General features: G+C 37.6%; 1 protein-coding gene across 1 annotated transcript in view; it reads right to left on the bottom strand.

Moving 5' to 3' along the window:
* NID1 (nidogen 1) overlaps positions 1-19,809 on the bottom strand; it is a 52,086-nt gene that overhangs the window by 23,576 nt on the left and 8,701 nt on the right. Inside the window, exons 4-12 of the mRNA XM_015622519.2 lie at positions 19,281-19,708; positions 18,239-18,388; positions 16,754-17,005; positions 15,433-15,633; positions 13,373-13,618; positions 12,303-12,446; positions 11,100-11,228; positions 8,171-8,314; positions 7,291-7,413 (exon numbers count right to left, since the gene is read on the bottom strand). Of these exons, the coding sequence (XP_015478005.1) occupies positions 7,291-7,413; positions 8,171-8,314; positions 11,100-11,228; positions 12,303-12,446; positions 13,373-13,618; positions 15,433-15,633; positions 16,754-17,005; positions 18,239-18,388; positions 19,281-19,708 (1,817 nt within the window). The remainder of the gene's footprint in view (positions 1-7,290; positions 7,414-8,170; positions 8,315-11,099; positions 11,229-12,302; positions 12,447-13,372; positions 13,619-15,432; positions 15,634-16,753; positions 17,006-18,238; positions 18,389-19,280; positions 19,709-19,809) is intronic.

The following is a 19,809-nucleotide window of genomic DNA, read 5'->3' on the forward strand; positions in this document are numbered from 1 at the left end:
CACAAGAGAAAACCACAACATGAGTCAGATGCCAAATTCTCTACAGATCTTAGGAAGTGAAGCAACTCATTGCTATGATGTATATTAGGTTTTTAAAGTTCAGTTATGAAGTTTGAGCACTCATTTGATTGAAGAAAGGAATTGGAGGGACAGGGTGGCCACTCCCTGGTGAAGCATAGAGAAACATACCATATGCATTGGCTACACAACATGCATATTTTTATTACTGCAGAGACTACAGAGGAAATAAACTTTTCAGATGTCATATCAGGACATTCAGGGAGCCAGATATGGCTCTTTAAGTTTCAATTTTACAAAATAGTCTGAACTAAAATTTACACCTTATTACTTATCATGCAGTAGGGAAAGCCATCTGCATCAATATATCTTCTAGAAGCCAAACAACATAATGAAATTAAAAGAATGCAATAAAAATAATATATTTCCTTCTCCAGACAAAGAAATCTGGCTTTTACTATACACTTGGGATTCCTGGGAGAGAAAGATGTAATTAAGGGAGAGTATCCTTTCCCTGTCAATGATTTCTACAGACATTTAGAAATATTTAGTGCAAACTGTCTGCTGAAGAGTCCTTAACATTACATTTCCATTTATTCCTTTCCTTGTTTTTACACTGCCTGATGGACAGGATTAGTTCTGTGTGGCTCAGACTAAACTGACCCCAGCTGAGCAAAAAGTTAATCCCATGCATCTACAGACTGTTGTGTAAATCTATGTTCTGTAAAAAAGAAGCAAGGTTTTTATTAATATTTAAACTAGTTATGCAAGCAAAAGCTTTGGACAAGTTTCATGCACCTGGACATAATTAGAGAAATATAAATGACTGGAGAACAGCTCACTGAACAACTGAAATATTTGGCATTGGTTTTAATGTGGGTGGTGGAGAGCCTTGAATCAACCTACAAAACCAGGCCCTGTGGGAAAGCCTCATTATCTGTCTCAGATTTTGTTTTCATGTATTCAGTGTCCTATGCAATATGCAGGTAAAAGAAATGTTGATTCCAGTAAACAGATGGTTTTGACATGGGTTTTTTATTCTAAGCTCTCATTATAGGCACTACTCATGGGAGAAAGCAGGGGGAACACAGAGTATTGATAAACTCCCCCCCACGCACATTTTTGTCCAGTGCAGAAAAAATTCATAGTTGCATTCCTATCAGCTTTGAGAAACATTAACTCCTCCTCAATAAGATATAAAATCAGAAGTAGAAACTGTTCCTTTTCTTCTTCACATTGGAAACTCATAAAAACAGGGTATATTCCAACATATTACAATTTTTAAATCAATATCCTATATGAATTATGGAAAGGAGGGTGTATACACTCCCAGATAGGACCCAGTGGTTACACATAAAATATGTTGGTGTTGCTGGTGACTTGAAATATCAGTATCTGTTCAAATTTCAAGACAATGTTCACATTAATATCTGCAGATTTTACTCAGGAATTCTGATAGTATTTTTAAAGAGAACTTATCTTGCAGTGTTCAAGACCAGTCTCACAAACGGTCTGCGTATGCACTTAACAACACTAAAGTCAAAAGACTTGTAAAAAAAAATAATTTCAAAATTAGTACTGAATTAGTACTAGAAGGCAGAGCATATGATTGGTTCTTCCTAAAAAACCCATAAATCCTGAATTTTTACGTGCATAAAAGTATTTGCAAATACCATATTGTCACTCACTTTTAGGAATAATTGTGTATTTTACTATTTCTTTGCTCATGAAAATACCTTATATTAGTAATCACTTTATTAATAGTATCAAGTACCATAAGTAATCTATGTTAAACAGACATTCTGAAAAGAAATAAAGCCAGGGTTACCATGTTCATCTGTGCTGACTCAGTAATTTTAACCTGTCTTTCAACATTTTGTTTTGACCCCCTAATATGAATTTAACCAATATTATAGTTTATAAACTTATAACTTTATTTATAAACTTTATAACTTATAAAGTTAAAAGTGACCAAAATTAAGGATAGTTCAACTAAGCACTCGGAATCCATTCTCCATTTTTTATTCCTTATCTCTGAATCATGGCCAGGATTACTATGCTTAGAGTTGGGAAGCACCTAAAGAAGCATGAGTTGAAAGCCAGTCCATTGTAGCTTGTGCAACAATGAAGGCACAATAATCTTGGATTCAGATGACAGTGTGTTGGAATAAGTAGTCTGCTTAAACTGCTTATACATACCTTATACTCAGTGGGGTTAGGAGAAGATGCTCTGATTTTGCAAGTTTAAAACTGCATTAATTAACTCTCTGAAATTAGTCTAGCTATGACAGAGTTTGAAAGATGAGATAGACACAACAAATAAAGCACATTTCCTGCCTTGATAAGCTAACAGCACAAGCTAAACAACGTGGGTAACAAGAAAGGGCACATTTTCAGATAGCACAAGGGCTACTTTGTAAGCCAGCATCCTGACACAAGCCTAAGAGAGAGTAAATTTCCTTCACTACAGCAGCCTAAATGTGGTTTTTTTGTGAGCCTGCCTTTAACATAAATACTGTAGTATTTCATCCAGTCAAGACTCTTCAAAGATACAGAGCTATTAGCATTAGGAAAATTCTCTGATCTCATGGCTGGCATGAAGGAGAAGTCCATTAAATACAACTGGTAGTGCCAAGAGCAAATAACACCTACCTGGTGTAATGGTGCTGTTACATCTACTACTGCACCTGATTGTAGAAAATGGAAAACAAGCCATGCCTGTTTCAACTCTCCATATACAGGGATAACTAGCCCTGATTTTCAGGAGATTCTTGCCATTCTTGAAACCCACAATCGAAAGCAAAGACAAATGATCATGTCAATGATGATAAAAATGGTATACACCAGGATTAGCTCATTCTGCCAGAGATGAAACAACTAGTAAAAGCAGGACCTTGGTAATTGTTGGTGGTGAAGAAAAGCAGGGGTGACAGCAGCTTTTCATTAACAGCAGGATCAGATTACAGTATTTTTCAGTGTATGCATTTAAACATTAACAATCAGCATTTGCTGTAAAATTAAATAAAACCCCATCCTCACTGGGTTTTGGTGCAGTTGATGCTTGACTGCTGAAGATAATACACTGACCTAATAGCTTTGTGTTTTCCTATGGTGCTCTATTTATCCCCACTGGACTGTATCAATTTTGAAATGATTTTTCATTTGCATTTAATTTGGCAAACAATTAAAAACTGAAAGAAATAGTCTGAGTCAGAAGTCAAATGTCACGAAGTAGTGGTATCTTTAGTAAATTCCCATATTACATATTACATTATTCCCATTAGTCTTGCCTTTAAATTTCCCTATTAAGAAATTTAATTCCATAATTTGGTTTCTGGAAGAAGATAATACAACCATAGGTTGCATCACTTGTGGAAGTGAAACAGGCCACATGAGAAGGACAGGATGTAAATGTAAAGTCACACTTCTTGGAATAAACTGTGTAGACAAGTCTCTAAAGATAGACTAATCTTTGAAACTACAACCCAAAAAAGCTATCAGCAGGTCACAGCTCAGTGCTGTAGGGATTGTGAGAGGGTATTAAAAAGAATTCAGCATATACACAGGGAATATACAGGCACAGAGAAGAATATGAGTCTGGGGAGTCGATTCAAGAAGTACTGCATCCAGCTCTGGCAACCACAGTTCAAAAGAACAGTGAGAAATTGAATGAGTGTACAGAAAAATGCTTGTAAGATAGAAGCTGTAGAGCAGAACAGAGAACAAAGGCACGATGAAAAATTTGTGTCCTGCGGAACACAATACAATTCAGACTAGATACATAGAATGATGCATGCTGAACTTCAGCTAGATGTATATCCTTCTTCAGAAGGAGCAATTTGTATTTGATGAGCATTAAACATTTTTTTTTTTCAATTGATTAATGAATTACCAGTAGAAATCTGGATTTTAAAAGTGACTGAAATAGATTATGGAATTTATATAAATGAAAATGGAAGTAGCATGAATATGGAAAGATGAGGATAAAAACATGCACATACACATTTCTCACATGTGTGAAGAAAGAAACAGATTGGAAAAAACCAAACTAAAGCCATATACAAATATTCAAAGTATTTTTTAGTCATAGAGGATTTCTCTTGTAGCAGCAATGTAAAAAATTATTTATGGACTTCTCTTAAAAAAGGTGGAAACTGAGTAAAAGAATGAGAAACTAAGATGTATGGACTTCTCTTATTCAAAGACTTAAACTGGCATTTTTAATTGATGTCCTCAGATGTTGGAGAAAATTAAGAAGCCTGAATGAAAAAGCTTTCCTTTGTCCTTTTATTTTCCTTTGTAATTCCTCACTTACAGTTTTGTCTTGGTAAGTGTTTTTCTCATGTGAAGCCAGTTGCACACAGATGATCAGAGAATAGCTCTTAACAGCTCCTAGTTCCAAGAATCCAGGCTTGTTTCTGTTTAGTAAACAGTGTCTGGGGTCTGCAGGGGTAGAAACACTCAGACATCTGGTTTTTTTGAAATGGAAAAATGAAGCGTGAGGAAATAATGAAGTACAGACTTTCTTAATGGCTGGGAGCAGCAGGACATTCCAGCATCATTAACTCTTTCATTAACCTGCCAGTTCACTCCTGCAGACATTCCCATGTGTGTGACTCAAATCCATTTTTCTTGTTAGTCTACTTGTTTCAAGAGTTGCCATTGATATTTAACAGTAGGTTTCATATAATCATAAAGACACTAAACAAGCAAGTAATTGTACACATGGGTTGGAACAGAGAACAGCAAAAAGAATTGAGTATTTGGATGAATGAAACTTTCCATGCTATTAACAACCAGGAAAAACTTCAGTTACTACATTGAGGCTTATTAGATCAAAACCTTAGTGGGTAAAAAGGGAGAGAAAAGGACTCTAATTATAGTTAAATACAATACAGCTTCCTCTGCAATCTCCATTCTGAAGCAACTTTACAAATCATGCTAGAGCAAACTAAACTACTTTTGTGAGGCTTCAGAAAGCATCATTTGTTTCTGTCCTTGGCAATGATTAACTGATGGATCTATCCATCTAGAAGCACTAAACTTTTAGTAACAGATGACACCCCAAAGGCAGCTATTGTTCTATTAACTCTAAGAAGGGAGCAATCACACAGTTGTAAACATTGCCAATGCTGCAGACTAGCTGAGCAACACAGATACTTTGTACTTTAGTCACAATTCAGCAAAAGTGAGACTTCTTATCTACTCAGATTTTTTTTTACTGCTCAGAACATTTAATGAGCAGAGGTAATTGATGCACTTCTAAAAGCCTGTCTTGTACAGGTAATATGAAACCGTGTTTAAAAAAAATTATCAGTGAGGCATATATGGACACTAACAAAACCTGGCAGATATCCACCCACTGAAACAGTGGATACAAAACCTTTAAAAATGTTTTGTTACTAATGTTAAAATTGTAACGTGGAAAAATCCCCATTCAAGACACAATTGTTGAGCACAGAAAGTTACACGGAGCATACAGGATAAGGGGGAAGAAGTTGCTACGAAAGTTACTACAAAATAATACCACATGCTTAGCAATTTAGTAGATACTAACCACCACATAAGAAAAGGTGTTAAGAATAACACAAAAAACCCCTCTACTTAAGTAAATCATCACATATACTCAGAAGAAATTAATTGTGTCCTTGTAACAAAGTTAATTGGTTGATTGCAAATATCAGTCTACCAAACCACCTGTTTCATCAACAAAGGGAATGTGGCAGACATGAAAGGAATGTCTTTCCCACTACAATTCTGCCTGAAGAACTGGAAGCTTTAAGGTTTGATTTGCTTCAAGTTATTCACATCAAGTTCCTCCTCTAGGAGAAATAATTTTGTTTTTATCAGCTGGATAGTTAGCCAAATATTTTGACACAGATCATAAACAACAGTTATTTCCTCATTCATCTGGCACTAAAATGAAAATACACGCGATAATCATGTATGAAATGTTAGCTAAAAAATATATTAAAAGACTGACAAAGTGGTGAAAGCTACACCTCAGAATCAAACACTTCAAAACCTCCTGAAATTTACCTATGATATAAATATCTACAAGCACTGGGTGATTTTACATAATGCATTACTTTACATAATGCACATGGTGAAGTGTCATGTAATTATGATCTAAAATGAGAATCAACTTTGTGATTTTTTTTTTTTCTTTCCTCTGTACAATCCTCTGCCTTTTGGTTTCAAAAGCTGAGCATCCAATTGTGGGGGTAAAAAAAGTCAGAAATTCAGAATTAGGGAATATAGAGGCAAAATAAAAATATTAAGGCTCAACTAATAATATCATGACACACACACAAGCATTTTGAAGCAACCACCTCCACTATTAAAAAAAAACAACAAAACAACCCAGCCAAAACACCCAAACCCTTTCTTTCCTTTTGACCCTAGGATATTCTTGTTACTCTTGATTGTACAGTTTGAGTTTCACTCTGTTGAGAAATGCCCAACAGCAAGAATCTCAGAGGAAGAAGAATTGAATTTGAATATAAACTGAGAAGTTAGGCTTTATTTCCTGAATGAAAGATTCGCCATCTACAAAACCTGAGTGCAGTCCCATAGGCTTACCATGATGTTGAATTAAAGTAAAATAACAAGAATACTTTATGTTCTAATGTTCCTTCTTTTTTTTTTTTTAACCATACCTTCAAGATGAGTTTTAAACCTCAAGCCTCAAAGCACCATGGAGAAACAGAAGTGTGAGGTTAAAGAACTTTCCCCTGAATAGAGAATAAGCTGGATAAACACAGAAACAATTGCCAGCTGGACACCGTAGTCTTTCTAGGCAACAGGCTGTATGTGGCATAGGCATCTAGATCTCACTGCAGACAAGAGCCTCGTGACTTTGGTATCATTTTTCACTTTTCTCCTGTAAATATTGAATTCATTTGCATTGCCAACAATTCCAGATATTTTATGGTGATTACTGAGTACGCAAACCAAATCACCCCTGTGGTCAAATCTTTACACAAGGCAACTTCAAAAGATTGTATCAGCTTGGGGCTGAAAACTGCTGAGGATAAAATAAACAAAACATAAAATGGGGCACTGAACAGGATATCATGGAAAAGTTATAGCAGTCAAGATACAGTTTTGACACAAGCTTGGTAAATTCCTAAAATTGAAAGACTTGAGAAGAATAAAGACACCAATATGGCAGTAGGCGCTGTGTTTCAGAAGGAAACTAAATTAAGATACATATCCTCCAAATCCCAAATTATATTTCTGGTCCAATTTTCAAGAACTATAGAATTTTACCTCCTAACACACATCGGAAACCATCCCCACGATAACCTGCCTTGCAGTGGCAGCTGAAGGACCCAGGAGTGTTGTAGCAGAAAGCATCTGGATGACAGTGACCCTGTTGACACTCATCTACATCTGTAAAAGAAAAGATCAGTCTCAGGTGACTGTTCTCCTTCCGATGGACAAATCAGAGTGATGAAATTAAGTACAAACCTACCACATTTTCAGGCTCCTATTTTAGGGTATCTGATTAGACATACAGACAGTTCTTTGGAAATACATCTAGTACAGAAATGCAAGAGAGATAAAAAAAGGGGCTAAGGTTCAGCTCTTTAGGTATTTCAGGTTCTCTATCTCAGCAAATCCCAGGGCTCTCCTATTCCAAAGGGTAATAGACATTATTAACTCACACAGTATTTTAGACATATATGTCCATTTTTCCTGAAGAAGTGACTTAACATAGCAAGAGAAGTATAACTTGGCTAGCCATGTTCCCAAACATATAATTAGGTAAAGCTGGTCCCCCACTGCACTCAGACTGATACGAATGCAAATTTTTTTACATAGTCTGAGCATTTTGTTTCACCACCTTAGTGACTTAAACCAATACAGTGCAAACAGTTGCAACAGACAAAGGTCTGCAGGTGCAACTACTGCAATTTCTGCACTTATCTTGGACCTTCTATAGACCAGACATTGAAGAGTAAATTCAAAAGTGAGAAGAGGAAAAAAGAAATGCTTAATAAAACAATTCCTGCCTGAGGGACTCAGACTATGCAGTTTCCTACTTGAGATGATAAGTAGGTATAGGACATAGCAAATACCAGCCCAGTAGCACAATGAGAGTATAAAATAATATTTTATCTTACCCACAATAAATGGTGCTACCCACCCTCACAGGCACGCCCATCTCCAGAGAAGCCAGGGAGACACGTGCAGACGTAGGCAGACCCTCCGGTGTACACACACTGAGCACGCTGAGGGATGTCACAGTTGTGTGTGCCCCTCTGGCAGTGGTTTACCACATACTCCACAGCTGCAGGTTAAATGTGTAAGAGAGGAGATGAAAATCTGAACATTCCTTCATAAAGTCTAAGCCTCATAGTAAGTTCATACATTAGAACAACATCTGTGAAAGATTACAGAAGAGAAAGAAAACAAGGAACTGAGGGTTTTTTACTCTGGGAGTTAGGATTTTTATTTTTTTTTTCTCCTGAAATCTCCCCTTTTGGGGGTGTTAAATCTTATTAATGTTTTACAATGAATTGACTGTCCTCAGCACCTCACAGGGGCCTGTTAATATAGAATGGGGCAGAAAGGCTACCATAGTGACAGATCCTAATATCAATATCAGCTTTGTTTATGGAAAGAAGTCCTGAATGAAGAAATGTAAGGCATCTCACAGAGCTACCTCACATGTTAGCTAAGTGGCGAGTTCACTGCACTGGGAATTATTTAGATGACCTGCTACAATAACCTAGAACTGACCAGGGCTGCTGTCAGTTGGCAACAAACTGGAGCTGTGACTCACTCAATGGGAGATAAACACATTTGTCAACTACTGGAGAGATCTGGGACCACACCTGCAGCTTTTCATAACTCTCTCATGTTGACAACTGAGCCTCTGAAGGCACCACACTACTTTGTACATAAATTGTTTCAGGAAGTTGTTGGAGCTCTGCCTAACCTGTTATGTCAGAGAACAGCAAAGGAAACCATGGTACTTGAAACAGGAAGAGGTAAAATACTCCAAAAATTTTGGGCCTGAAAATAGGGTGTCCAATGTGTACACCTAAGAACAGACTTCCAGCTCTTCTAGCAGAGGCTGCTGTAACACTGAGGCTGTCTTTACACAATTATGACAAGGATTTGACAGGGGGCCAAGACAAGACTCTACAATGTTCATTGCATCACAGCACACAGATGGAAACTACCACAGTGTCAGCAGGGAAATAACAAAAAATCTTCTATCAGAGCCATATCTGAAAACATTCATTTTTTTTTCTGTTTCTCTAGAGGAAATGACATAATTGTTAGAATCATTAATATCTTTATTTGATGAAGTAAGTTTTGGATTAAAAAGAAATTCATTAAGTACAGTATTATAAATACGGAAGGTAAGAGTTTGAGCTCAAAGGGAGTCCCCAAGCCTTTCTGTTTCTCATCCTACAAATAGGAGAACAAGATTTATTTACAACTCTTATAAAGCTACCCAGTGAATCACACAGCTGGTATGAAAAAAAGTGCTGGTTCCAAAAAAGCTGAGTCAGAACTGGTATCCCAGAGCAACTCGTAAAAGCACGGAGGGTTGCTGTTGCCCTTCTGGGGTTCAAATTCTTTGTAGGTTTTAAGACTCTCTACTGTGAAAAGATTACCATGACATTTATTTTCAATTTATTGGGAACTTAGAGTTTATCTTTCCTCTCTTCAGCCTTAAAAATGCAATTTGGTTTTGGCTGAAGGAAGGGATCAAACTGAAATCCTTCAAGCTGGGCAAGGAATTACTTGGCACTTGCTAAAAGTGGAACATCAGCTTCATGGGAAAGTGGTAAAATGAAGCTGGTGAGGTCATGGCTGGAGGGAAGAATGTTCCCTTTCAGGTCCAAGTCACAAAAGTGCAGTGTTGGACGTAACAGAAGGAACATAAAAGCTGTTCTTCCACATCTCACCCTGTCCCTTCCAGTTGCCTTGGTAGAAGGAGCTGCTTTTTCTGACTGTTCCGCAACAAAGAGACTTAGGGTGCACTGTGACTTAAGGAACAGACATGAATTGTAATTCTTACTGAAGCAGAGAAATTTGGCTTCTGATGGAGTGCAATACACAGCATGTGAAGTCACAAACTCAAGGAAAGTAATGCAACTCTCTGTTGTAAGGTGAAGATTCCTCAGTCTTTGCTGAAGAACAGTCTTGACTATAATGAGCGGCAACCTGGATGCATTAACTGATCAAAGGGTAGCTAAACTTCCACCACAAAGCTGTCACAACAGAAGTAAAAATCCTCAGTTGTTATCACTTCTTTCCAAAACAAAGAGGAACTTCCAGCCATACTGGAAGAGTGTGTAGAGGTTTTGTTGGTACAGATAAAAATTCTAACAAGAAAAAAAAACCCAACAAAAAACCTAATCTCCATCCTATCCTGACAGTTGCAGCTTTGGAGGTAGAGTCATTATTCCTCTTTTGTTTTTTGTCATTAAACCTCTTCTATCTACCATTTGTGGAGCCCTTTTTCCAAAAGGAATTTCTACAACTTGAGTGAAAAACAGGGCAAAGCAGGAAAAGATATCCCTAGACAACCTTAGTCTAGCAAATACAGATTAACTCAGGCTTCCTCCAGAAAAAAGAAATTAAATTACAGAAAAATAAACTATTTCAGTGACAACTACTGAATTTTATATTTAATGATTCATTAGAAATGAGCTAAGAGCCGAATTGTAAAGATTTTAACCGTGAAGTGATCTGCAGCTACAATTCCTTTTCATCATGATAAATTATCACTTTAGAATAAGTCAGCAATAGCCAAGACACACTGGTTTAGAACTGTGCACAATCTTGTCCAAGGGATGAATCTGTAACTGAAACCTCATCTGTTAATTTGAATTCTGGATTAGACATTAGAAACAAAACACAAACTCCTAAAAATTTGAAAGCACGGCACTTAGAAAATGCAGAAAAACCTGGTAATCATGAACTGCAGTACAAAATCCTGATTTCCACTCAAATTAAAAATCAGCACAGATTGTGAAGCACTGTTTTCTGTCCCTCTGGGATGGATCACAGCTCAAAGGCTGGTTGGAAACGCTTTCAAGAAACATGAAATTTACCAACACAAGTCCGCCCATCTTCTGCAAACTGGTATCCCTCAAAACACTCGCAGCGGTAGGTTCCTGGCTGGTTGTTGCAGTCTGCATTGCTGCCACACAGCCCTGGCTGCTCTGAACACTCATCAATATCTAGGGTATTAAAAGGATCTTGGTTAGTACAAAAAATGCATTTAATAGAGATGCCAGAAAAACAGAAACTCGGGCACTCTAGGTTAATAGCAGTCTTCTGTACTTAGGCCACAGCTTGGATAGATCATACCTCTCAAGAGTTATTAATAACCTGAAAATAAGTTTTGACCTCAGCTAATGTGCACCAAAAAGAAGAAAACAAACCAGGAGTTCTATCATGGAGTAATAAGGGGAAGGTACAGGAAATTGCAGAGGAAAGAGGAGCCAAAGAAAATTCAGCCTTAAGTGATCAGAAGCAATGATAACTACTGGGGGAGCATGAACTCTAGGAAAGGCTTCCCCTTTCATCATCCATACACATCTCTAATCCACTGCTGCCCAACTCACAGCATCAGAGGACTGGAAGGGATAGTGTGATGCTGTTGATTTCATTTGCAAGTTGATTATAGGGTTACAGTGGAAGGAGAGTTGTGCTCTGGGTTTTAAAAAACCCCAAAACATTTTAAGGTAATAGGAATGACACATTACATTAAAAAACACTTTCACTTCATGAAAACCAGTATTTGTGCTGTGATTTGATTGCAAGGCAAAACCCAAATACACTAAGAATACAGAGCTAGGCAGAACTGGGAAATATGAGACTTTTTGTACAGAAATGTATTTTCAAAGTAGATCATGAAAAATATGATTTCATTGAATGGCACATATCTGTGCTCTATCCACACATACATTTCCTATTTCTCCCTTGAGAACTTTTAGCCTACTTGACTCATTTTAACCAGTGCTTCCATTACAGTAAATTTCTCACAACCAAGTTCCCACATGTTTTATAAAAAGATGAACTGGGTGGGAAAGATGCTTTGCAAGATAGGAAAACATACTCTTCAAGACAGTCAAACTTGCTTACTTTGATTATTGAGATAAATCTATCACCCAGCAGCCTTCAAACCTTAAAACCAGCCTCTCAGGGCAGTTCATTTTGCTGGAATGGCTAGTCCTGAGGGTCAATATACCCCAAAGAAAATAAATTCTACATAAGCCTTCATTTTGCAATGAATTGAAGTCTTCTAATACCGTAACAAACGTGTCCATCTCCACGGAAGCCAATCGAACATTCACAGAAGAAACGATTCCCAGTTCCTGGACGGCACATGGCGTTGGTGTCACAGTTATGAGTGCCAGTGTAGCAAGGATTCCGGTTAATATCAGCAGAACCATCTGGCAAGAGAGACCATATTTAGCCTTGATGACTCTGTCCAAGCAATAGCACCCAGTTAAGGACCGGAAGGAGGCTGCTCATAACACACATTAAACAAGGTAACACATTTTTTTTGCATCAGGAAGAAAGGATGATATGCAGATGATATGCAGGCGATATCTTGGACACCTATCTAATAGCACTGGTATTCCTTGTTACTTGTACAAAGGACTACTGAATTTAAAAAGAGCCACAAAAACAAGACAGAATGAAAAATAATTTTCCAGTCACTGACACTAGGCTCAAATTATGGTTCTTAATTATTCTTATTATGGTTTATTCATTTTAATTAGCAGAACATTATTTTGTAACAAACTGAAGTGAGCACAGCCTGGTTTTATGCTCATTTGGTGTGCATTTTCAAATTGTCTCTTTGCTTTCTTTCTGATGATAGTGCAAGCTTGGAGAGCTAATACCTTTCATAAGCAGCCTACAATTCAAAGATAAAATGCCAAGTTTCGAGATAAATTATAGAAACTCATCCATGGTAAATCTCTTTCCCTTCTTTTGCTCTCTTCTCTGATAATGTGCCCCTCCCCTTAAAAATTAATAGAGGAACTACAGATTAGGTAAAGATAAACAACATACTCCATTCATCCAAGTGGGAATAGATTCTAGGTGGTGTATTGAGAGTACTTCAAAGAATTAGACATAAACCCCCGTGAATTTCAAGAACAGAGCATCCCTTAAAGACTCCCTCTAGTAAAAATACAAATTTTCAACAGTCCCTTTTCTCTCCTTCACTGGTGGATCTGGACTGCCACCAAAAAACAAAATTAATTCATTTAATTCATTAACACCCAGCTAGGGCAAGCTGAACAAAAATGGATGACTGCTCTTAATTGCTCAGCAAAGAGAAGACGCAAAGTTTGCAATTGATACGTACCACTGATGGGGCCAATGGAATTGCTCATGGCGTATCGTAGGATCTGCTCATCTCTGTTGTACAGGACAAACACACTGTCCACCGAGAGCTGCTGAGTGGCAGGAGCAGCATGGGGGGAGTCATCATGGATGCATTCGTCAAAGGAGATGGTCTGGCGCCACTGATAGGCACCCGTGTACGTGGAAGCAACTCCATCCCTTTCTGGCTCTGTCACTGTGTACTCCCTCGAGGATGATGAAGTGATCACTACGACATGACAGCAAACACACTGATCAGAGCAGAGATCAAAGCACATTGTCAAATGCTGTCTGTAGACTTGGGATGCAGTCTGTGTAGTGCAAATGGGAATTTCAAAGGCTAGAGACTGTGAAAGTGGATGCATTTCCATGCAAAGGAGCAAGCACTAATATGCTTACTCTGTTCTCAGGTATCACAGCTTTGAGAAATGAGCCATTTGATTTATTTTGACTTTTTTAAAAATTTAACTTTGCCTTGTGGATTTCCAAGTAATGAAAGGAAAATTAAACTCAGCAAACTCAGAGGTTCCTTTAATTGGATTTATATAATGGATCTCCAAGATAAGAACAACAGCCATCTCACCAGCCTAAAGTACACCCACTTTTAGTTCATTGCAGGCTATTAGCCTTGGATTTTCAGAGAGCACAGAAACTGCATGTCTGAGAGCTTCTGTATGCTTCACAACAGTTTTCTATATTAGGAAAAATTGTGAACAAAACTCTTCAAAAAATCTGGTATTGTGGATCCTCCCATCAAACAGAAAGGTCCTCAGAACACCACTATTATTTGTTTGGACACCAGAACACACCTATATCAATCCACTTGCAACAGCTGGCTAAAGCTGGATGTCTGCTAAGTCCATTAGATATGCCATGGGATAGCAGAATTGCAGCTGCTTGAGTCTTGGTAATCAAATCCAGTCTCTGGACACCTCCTTCCAGCCTCTGACTTTACCTCCATGGGAACGACATTTCTGCCGAGTAGGCAAATGTTCTTTAGAGGAGACACTGCCCAAATTCTCAAGCTGCTCAGTACAAAACAGAAGCTTCCTGCGGCTCCCACTTCCTCCTCCTCCCAGCCCAAGACAACAGGCAAAGCACAAGTGGGTTCATCACTGGCTACCAAACCCAGACATTAGGGAATATAAGGCAGTGACGATGAAACCACACCATTTTCTATCTCTAGAAACCAAAAGTGCACCCTTGGAGGAAAGAGAAGTCTCTCCAGTACTCATGTGCACACGGGTGCACCACAGGCTGCTTTGCCTGTATTGCTCTTTGACAGCTGGTCTGACTGGCCAGCAGCAACACTCCAACCTCACTTCTTTGCTTTCTGTATTGAAATGCCTGCAATTTTATCCAGGAAGGGGAAAACAAAACAAGTAAGCAAAACAAGATTGCCCTGTAAATAGCAAATGAAGAATGGTTCTCTTGGGAAACCTAGGATCTGTGATAAAGGAATTGAGAGAGAGGAGAGAGGAGTACTGAAGAGACAATGTAGGAAACTGATAAGGGAATTAAGAGCTAATTTTCTAGATGGTTGTTAAAATTCAGCTCAAATAATACTGATAAATGCTTGCAGAGTCATTGAAATTAAGTTTACATGAAACATAGTAGTAAATAATGGGTTTAGTCTCATCAAAGATCACAGCTCACTTAATGACATTACCATAAAAAGCTATATGCCAGTACAGCTCCTACTAAAAGGTTGTGGACTTACAGAGAAAACTTGCAACTTGTACACTGCCAACAACAGTGTAAAAAAAAGGCCAACAAAAAGGGAAACTGAGAGTGTTTTGCAAACAACAGTTCAGGGAAAGCTAAACTTGTATTTCTTCAGTGAAAAGATTAGAAATATTTTCATTGTCCCACTCAAAATCCATCTTCATTTGAAACCTTTTCCTAAGAGACAAAAAGCAACTTTCTATAAAAGTCAAAGGGTTCTAAATACACTTGTTAGAAGGGAATAAAACAATGTTTTTTGGATTGTCTTAGTCTCTGCTTTGTGCACCTTCTCATCACTTCATTCTTATGAAACCTTACCTGAGCTAGAAGTGTGGTAGAGTTCAGTGTATGGCTCTATATGGACTGATGACCCAGGCAGGATCTCGGGTATTCTGCCTTCCATTTCTGTGCTGATGGTAAGGTGACCATGCTCATCAATGCCACTGAACTTCTGCTTCACAACCAGCTTCTCATTGTTACGAAGAAAAGTTACTTCTGTTTGCCGTGTAAACTCACCACCTAAAGGAAGAGAATTAGTAAAACACTAAACTTAATAGAGGTTTCCCATTCTTTCTATTCCAAATATTGCTTCTAGTATATAAAATAAAAATTACTATTGTCTGCAAGTTTTGATGTAGCACAATTACTAATATCTTGTGTTTCTAATGAAATAACTTTCAGAGGTATACTGATAATATACTTGGATACTGCAAGCAAATTTTTAAGGCACTGAACATGATAAATCACAAATAAACCTGAGGCAGCAGGGTTTTATTAAATTTAAAAAGAAGTTCTGACTAAGCTAATAGCAGTAGGCCTTATCTTACCATTTAAAAGGACATTGTAGAGAAAATTTCTATTAGGAGTACAGAGAGTTAAAAAAAATTCAGAATCCAGTACATCTGTTTCCAAATCAAAACCAAGTGAAATGTATGTTGTAAATTCCAGAACAAGCTTCAAACATACCAAATCCAAGAAGATCCCAAACCAAAAAGTTGTGTTCAACTAAACTCATATTACATGTCTGTAAAGAATCAAATTTTAAAAAGAAACACATGTTCTTCTAGAACATATTGAATCTACAGCTTGAATTCACAGCAGCACAACCAACCAGATTTGGCCTTAATCTCTTATGAAAAGCTTGAATTGTGAGCAGGGGTTTCCCTCAAATTAGCTAAGAGTCATTTGCATGTCATGCAGCAGCTGTTTCTGTAAAGTGTTTCAGACTCTCAGGAGGTCAGATAATCATTTCTCTTTTGCTCTGTTGGTACAATCAGGAAATTAACATGTTAAATCTCTTGAAGATGTAGGAGAAGCTTTTTTTAATAACTATGTACACTCTAGTAACAAACCCCTTCCCAACAGATCTTTTTAATAATTTCTTTCTTGAACAGAAACTGGCCAAGCCAGTCTTCTCTCTAACACACTTAGTTCTTGTACACTGACAGTAAACTAAGAGGTCCATTGTCTATATATTATAAACAAGAAAAATGGTGAGAAATTTGATTACAAAAAAATAACCTGCAGCTCTGAATAGATGTGTGTTTTCACCCTATAATGCTTCTAAATACACATTTGTTTTCTATCAAGACAGATGAAAGCATAGCAATTTTGAACACTATCTTAATTTAGAAGTTACCAGTAATGCTGAATCCATTTTTATATCCTTGCTGTTCCACAGCAAACATCCATCCTATGATACCTCCAATAGAGGCAAGAGGTAGTAAAGAATACCCCAAAGTCTCTGGGATTGTGCTGATAGCAGTGTAGGCACGCCCTTGGTTCATCACAACATAGGAGTGGAGATCAGTGTTCTCAAATGTAACTGGAACGGGGTTGTTTCCTACAAAGATTCTTCCTCTGACCTTGCCGTTGACTCTCTGAGGAGAACCTGGCAAATCAATACAAAGCATCAGGGCAAAATAACAGTACTCTCATACTCTCCAAGGAACACATCCAGAGTGTTCACAATGTTCAGTGTTTAGTGTTGAAATAAATGGCAAACAAATACTCAGAGTTCAGACAAGAAATTGCCACGTGTTCACTTGCTTATGTAGATATTGTGCATGTGTGTTGTCTTATGTGGATGATTAAATGGCCAAATTTGCCTGAACAGATGCCCTTTATCCTCACTGAAAATTCTGTCTGCAAGGATAACTTCATAACACTGTTACAGTATATCTGAGAGTAAGTGGCAGACAGAAACTTCTTAAGATCCCACTTCATACCAATACACACCGAATGCAAATTTGTTCATTCCCTATTAGGAGACTAACACCAGTAGGTCAAAAATTGACCTATTCTAATCTATAACATTTCTTGGCTCTGACACATTGGCCATTTTTAAGACTGTCAGTGTTGTACAGAAGTAGCTATTTTGGACTGCTAATTTTCTCCTGTATATAATTTCTTACATGGAAGTTTAAATTTCATTATCATCAGATCCTTTTTTTTTTCCCTATGGAAAATCCAATTTTATGAACTGAAAGCTAAGTATTAGGTTTTTCTTTCCTGGTTTATAAAACACAGTCCTGCAGTAAACTATTTGAGTTGTTAAAAACATCTGTACTCTGAGCCAGATCACTATGAGGATTACAAGTGTATACATAAGAAATTCCTTTATGGATTTTACACAGGAACAAAGTTTAAATGGGTATTTAGCAAAAATTTGGCAGATCACCCTTTAGTTAAGCAGCTTAAGAGTCAAAGAGAAGCAGTGTTCTTGGGTTCAATGATCAAAGTTAATTTGTTCATCACTTTGAACTGTCCATTTCTAGAGTGAAGACCGTATCAGATTATCTTATCAGACACATTGGAACTTCATGACTAATTCTAGGAAATACCACTGGATGTTATGCTTTCTTTTAAACCATGTCAGTTACAGAAGCTTATTTTTACTAGAAAGCCATAAAGCATATAATTGACCACTCAAAATAATTTACATCACTCAAAAAACAATTTAAAAAAAGTAGAGCTCAGTGATTCAAATGCCTTTCACTGTATCTCAGTGGTAAGTCTTACAAAAAGTTTTTATCAGGTCGTTTTTGGAAATGAATACAGGTCACCTCATTCAAGAATGCCATATGTAATTGTTACTTATGTATCTAAATTTAAAACCAATTACCTTCTGCTACACACTGTCTGCCATTTCCTTTGTAACCAGCAATACAGCTGCAACAAAACCCGCTGGGATAATCCTTGCAAATAGCATGAACAGAGCACTGGTGGCGGTTGTTAGCACAGGTCTGTTGGACATCTGTGTGGTAGCGAAACACTGTAGAAAATAAGACCAGACATTTATATTTCTTGTAATTACCGCGGTATTCACATAGCCCTGGACTAGTTTAAAAGTGTCTCTGAGCTCACTTGGTCAGCTTTCATTTTCTCTTTAAGGAAAATGTACTATTGCAATTGATATTGGCTAACCTTGCAATATGCAAATAAATTTCTACTATTTTGTAGGAAATGCCAGGGCTTCAGCTGTTTAATTGTTTAGTTAGAGAACTGTTTCATTCTATCGACTTCAGCAATCTATACTAACACAAATCAGTTAAAACTCCTGTCAAAGTTAAACACACAATCATTTTAATTTGTCCTTGTTTCCAAATTAACACAAAAAGGGGACTTTTCAACTTTAGAACAGAACATATCAGTGCAGTACTGAGGACCATGCAGCAACTAGATGCCCCCTGTAATCCTAACTATTTTACCCTGTTATTTAATGGAGATAGAAATTCTCACACCTGCTTCAAGAAACAATTAATGTGTAGGCAGTCAGTCACACTACTCTGAATTTTCTAGAAATGTTTTATTAGAACTTAGAGTTGCTAATTCCAACCTTCTAAGACTTGAGGCCATGAAATCCTAGCCAAAAAGTTTTACGACAGCTTCTATTCCCAATCTTTATTAAATCACCTGTATTCAGTAACATATCTGAGAAAGGTCTGTGAGCTTGATCTAGTTCACTAGACTGGCAAGAACTTCATCTGAGGTGATATCCAGATTAACTACCTCAATGATTAACACAAACTTATGACATGTATCCAGATTTTTCAGACATGAAGCTAATGAGAAGGAAACGTTTCTTTTGTAATTAAATTTCTTTCACAAGTCTTTTTTTCAGCCTGTCCCTGTCAGAAGAAGCAAGACTGTACAAAAGACCTGACCTATTCCAGTTTCATCAAATTCTTCCACATCTATGACTTGAGGTGGCTGTGGGGGGAACTGCTGGATGCGAAACTGCCGAGGTGGAGCTTTTGCTGTTGGGAAATTTTGAGGACTGTAAAAGGACTCAGTTGAAGGTGTTCCTGTTACATCTTGGTATGAAGTCGGAAAGTCTCCTGCAGCTAACCAAGGAACACTGTATGTGACAAGGTGCTGATCCTCTTCAGTGATGTCTGTACTACTTGTGATGTACTGCTGTGTTATTTCAGTGGAACCATAGTCAGATGTAAAGGGCTTAGAAGTCATCTCCTCGTCTTCTTCATTGGGCTCCATGTTCTCCAAAATATTGCTGATTTTAGCAGGCACAATACTGTCAGATGAGCTACCAACCTCGAACACCCAGACGCCCTGCTTCCCAGCATTGCTGCTTCTGTCAAAGAGAAGCACATGCCAAATAAAGCAAGTTGTATGGTATTTATAACCTATATACAATGTTATCCTTCATTTCAAAGTGTCAGGACAAAACTGTCT

This window comes from Parus major, chromosome 3, assembly GCF_001522545.3.
Source record: "Parus major isolate Abel chromosome 3, Parus_major1.1, whole genome shotgun sequence".
NCBI lineage: Eukaryota > Metazoa > Chordata > Aves > Passeriformes > Paridae > Parus > Parus major.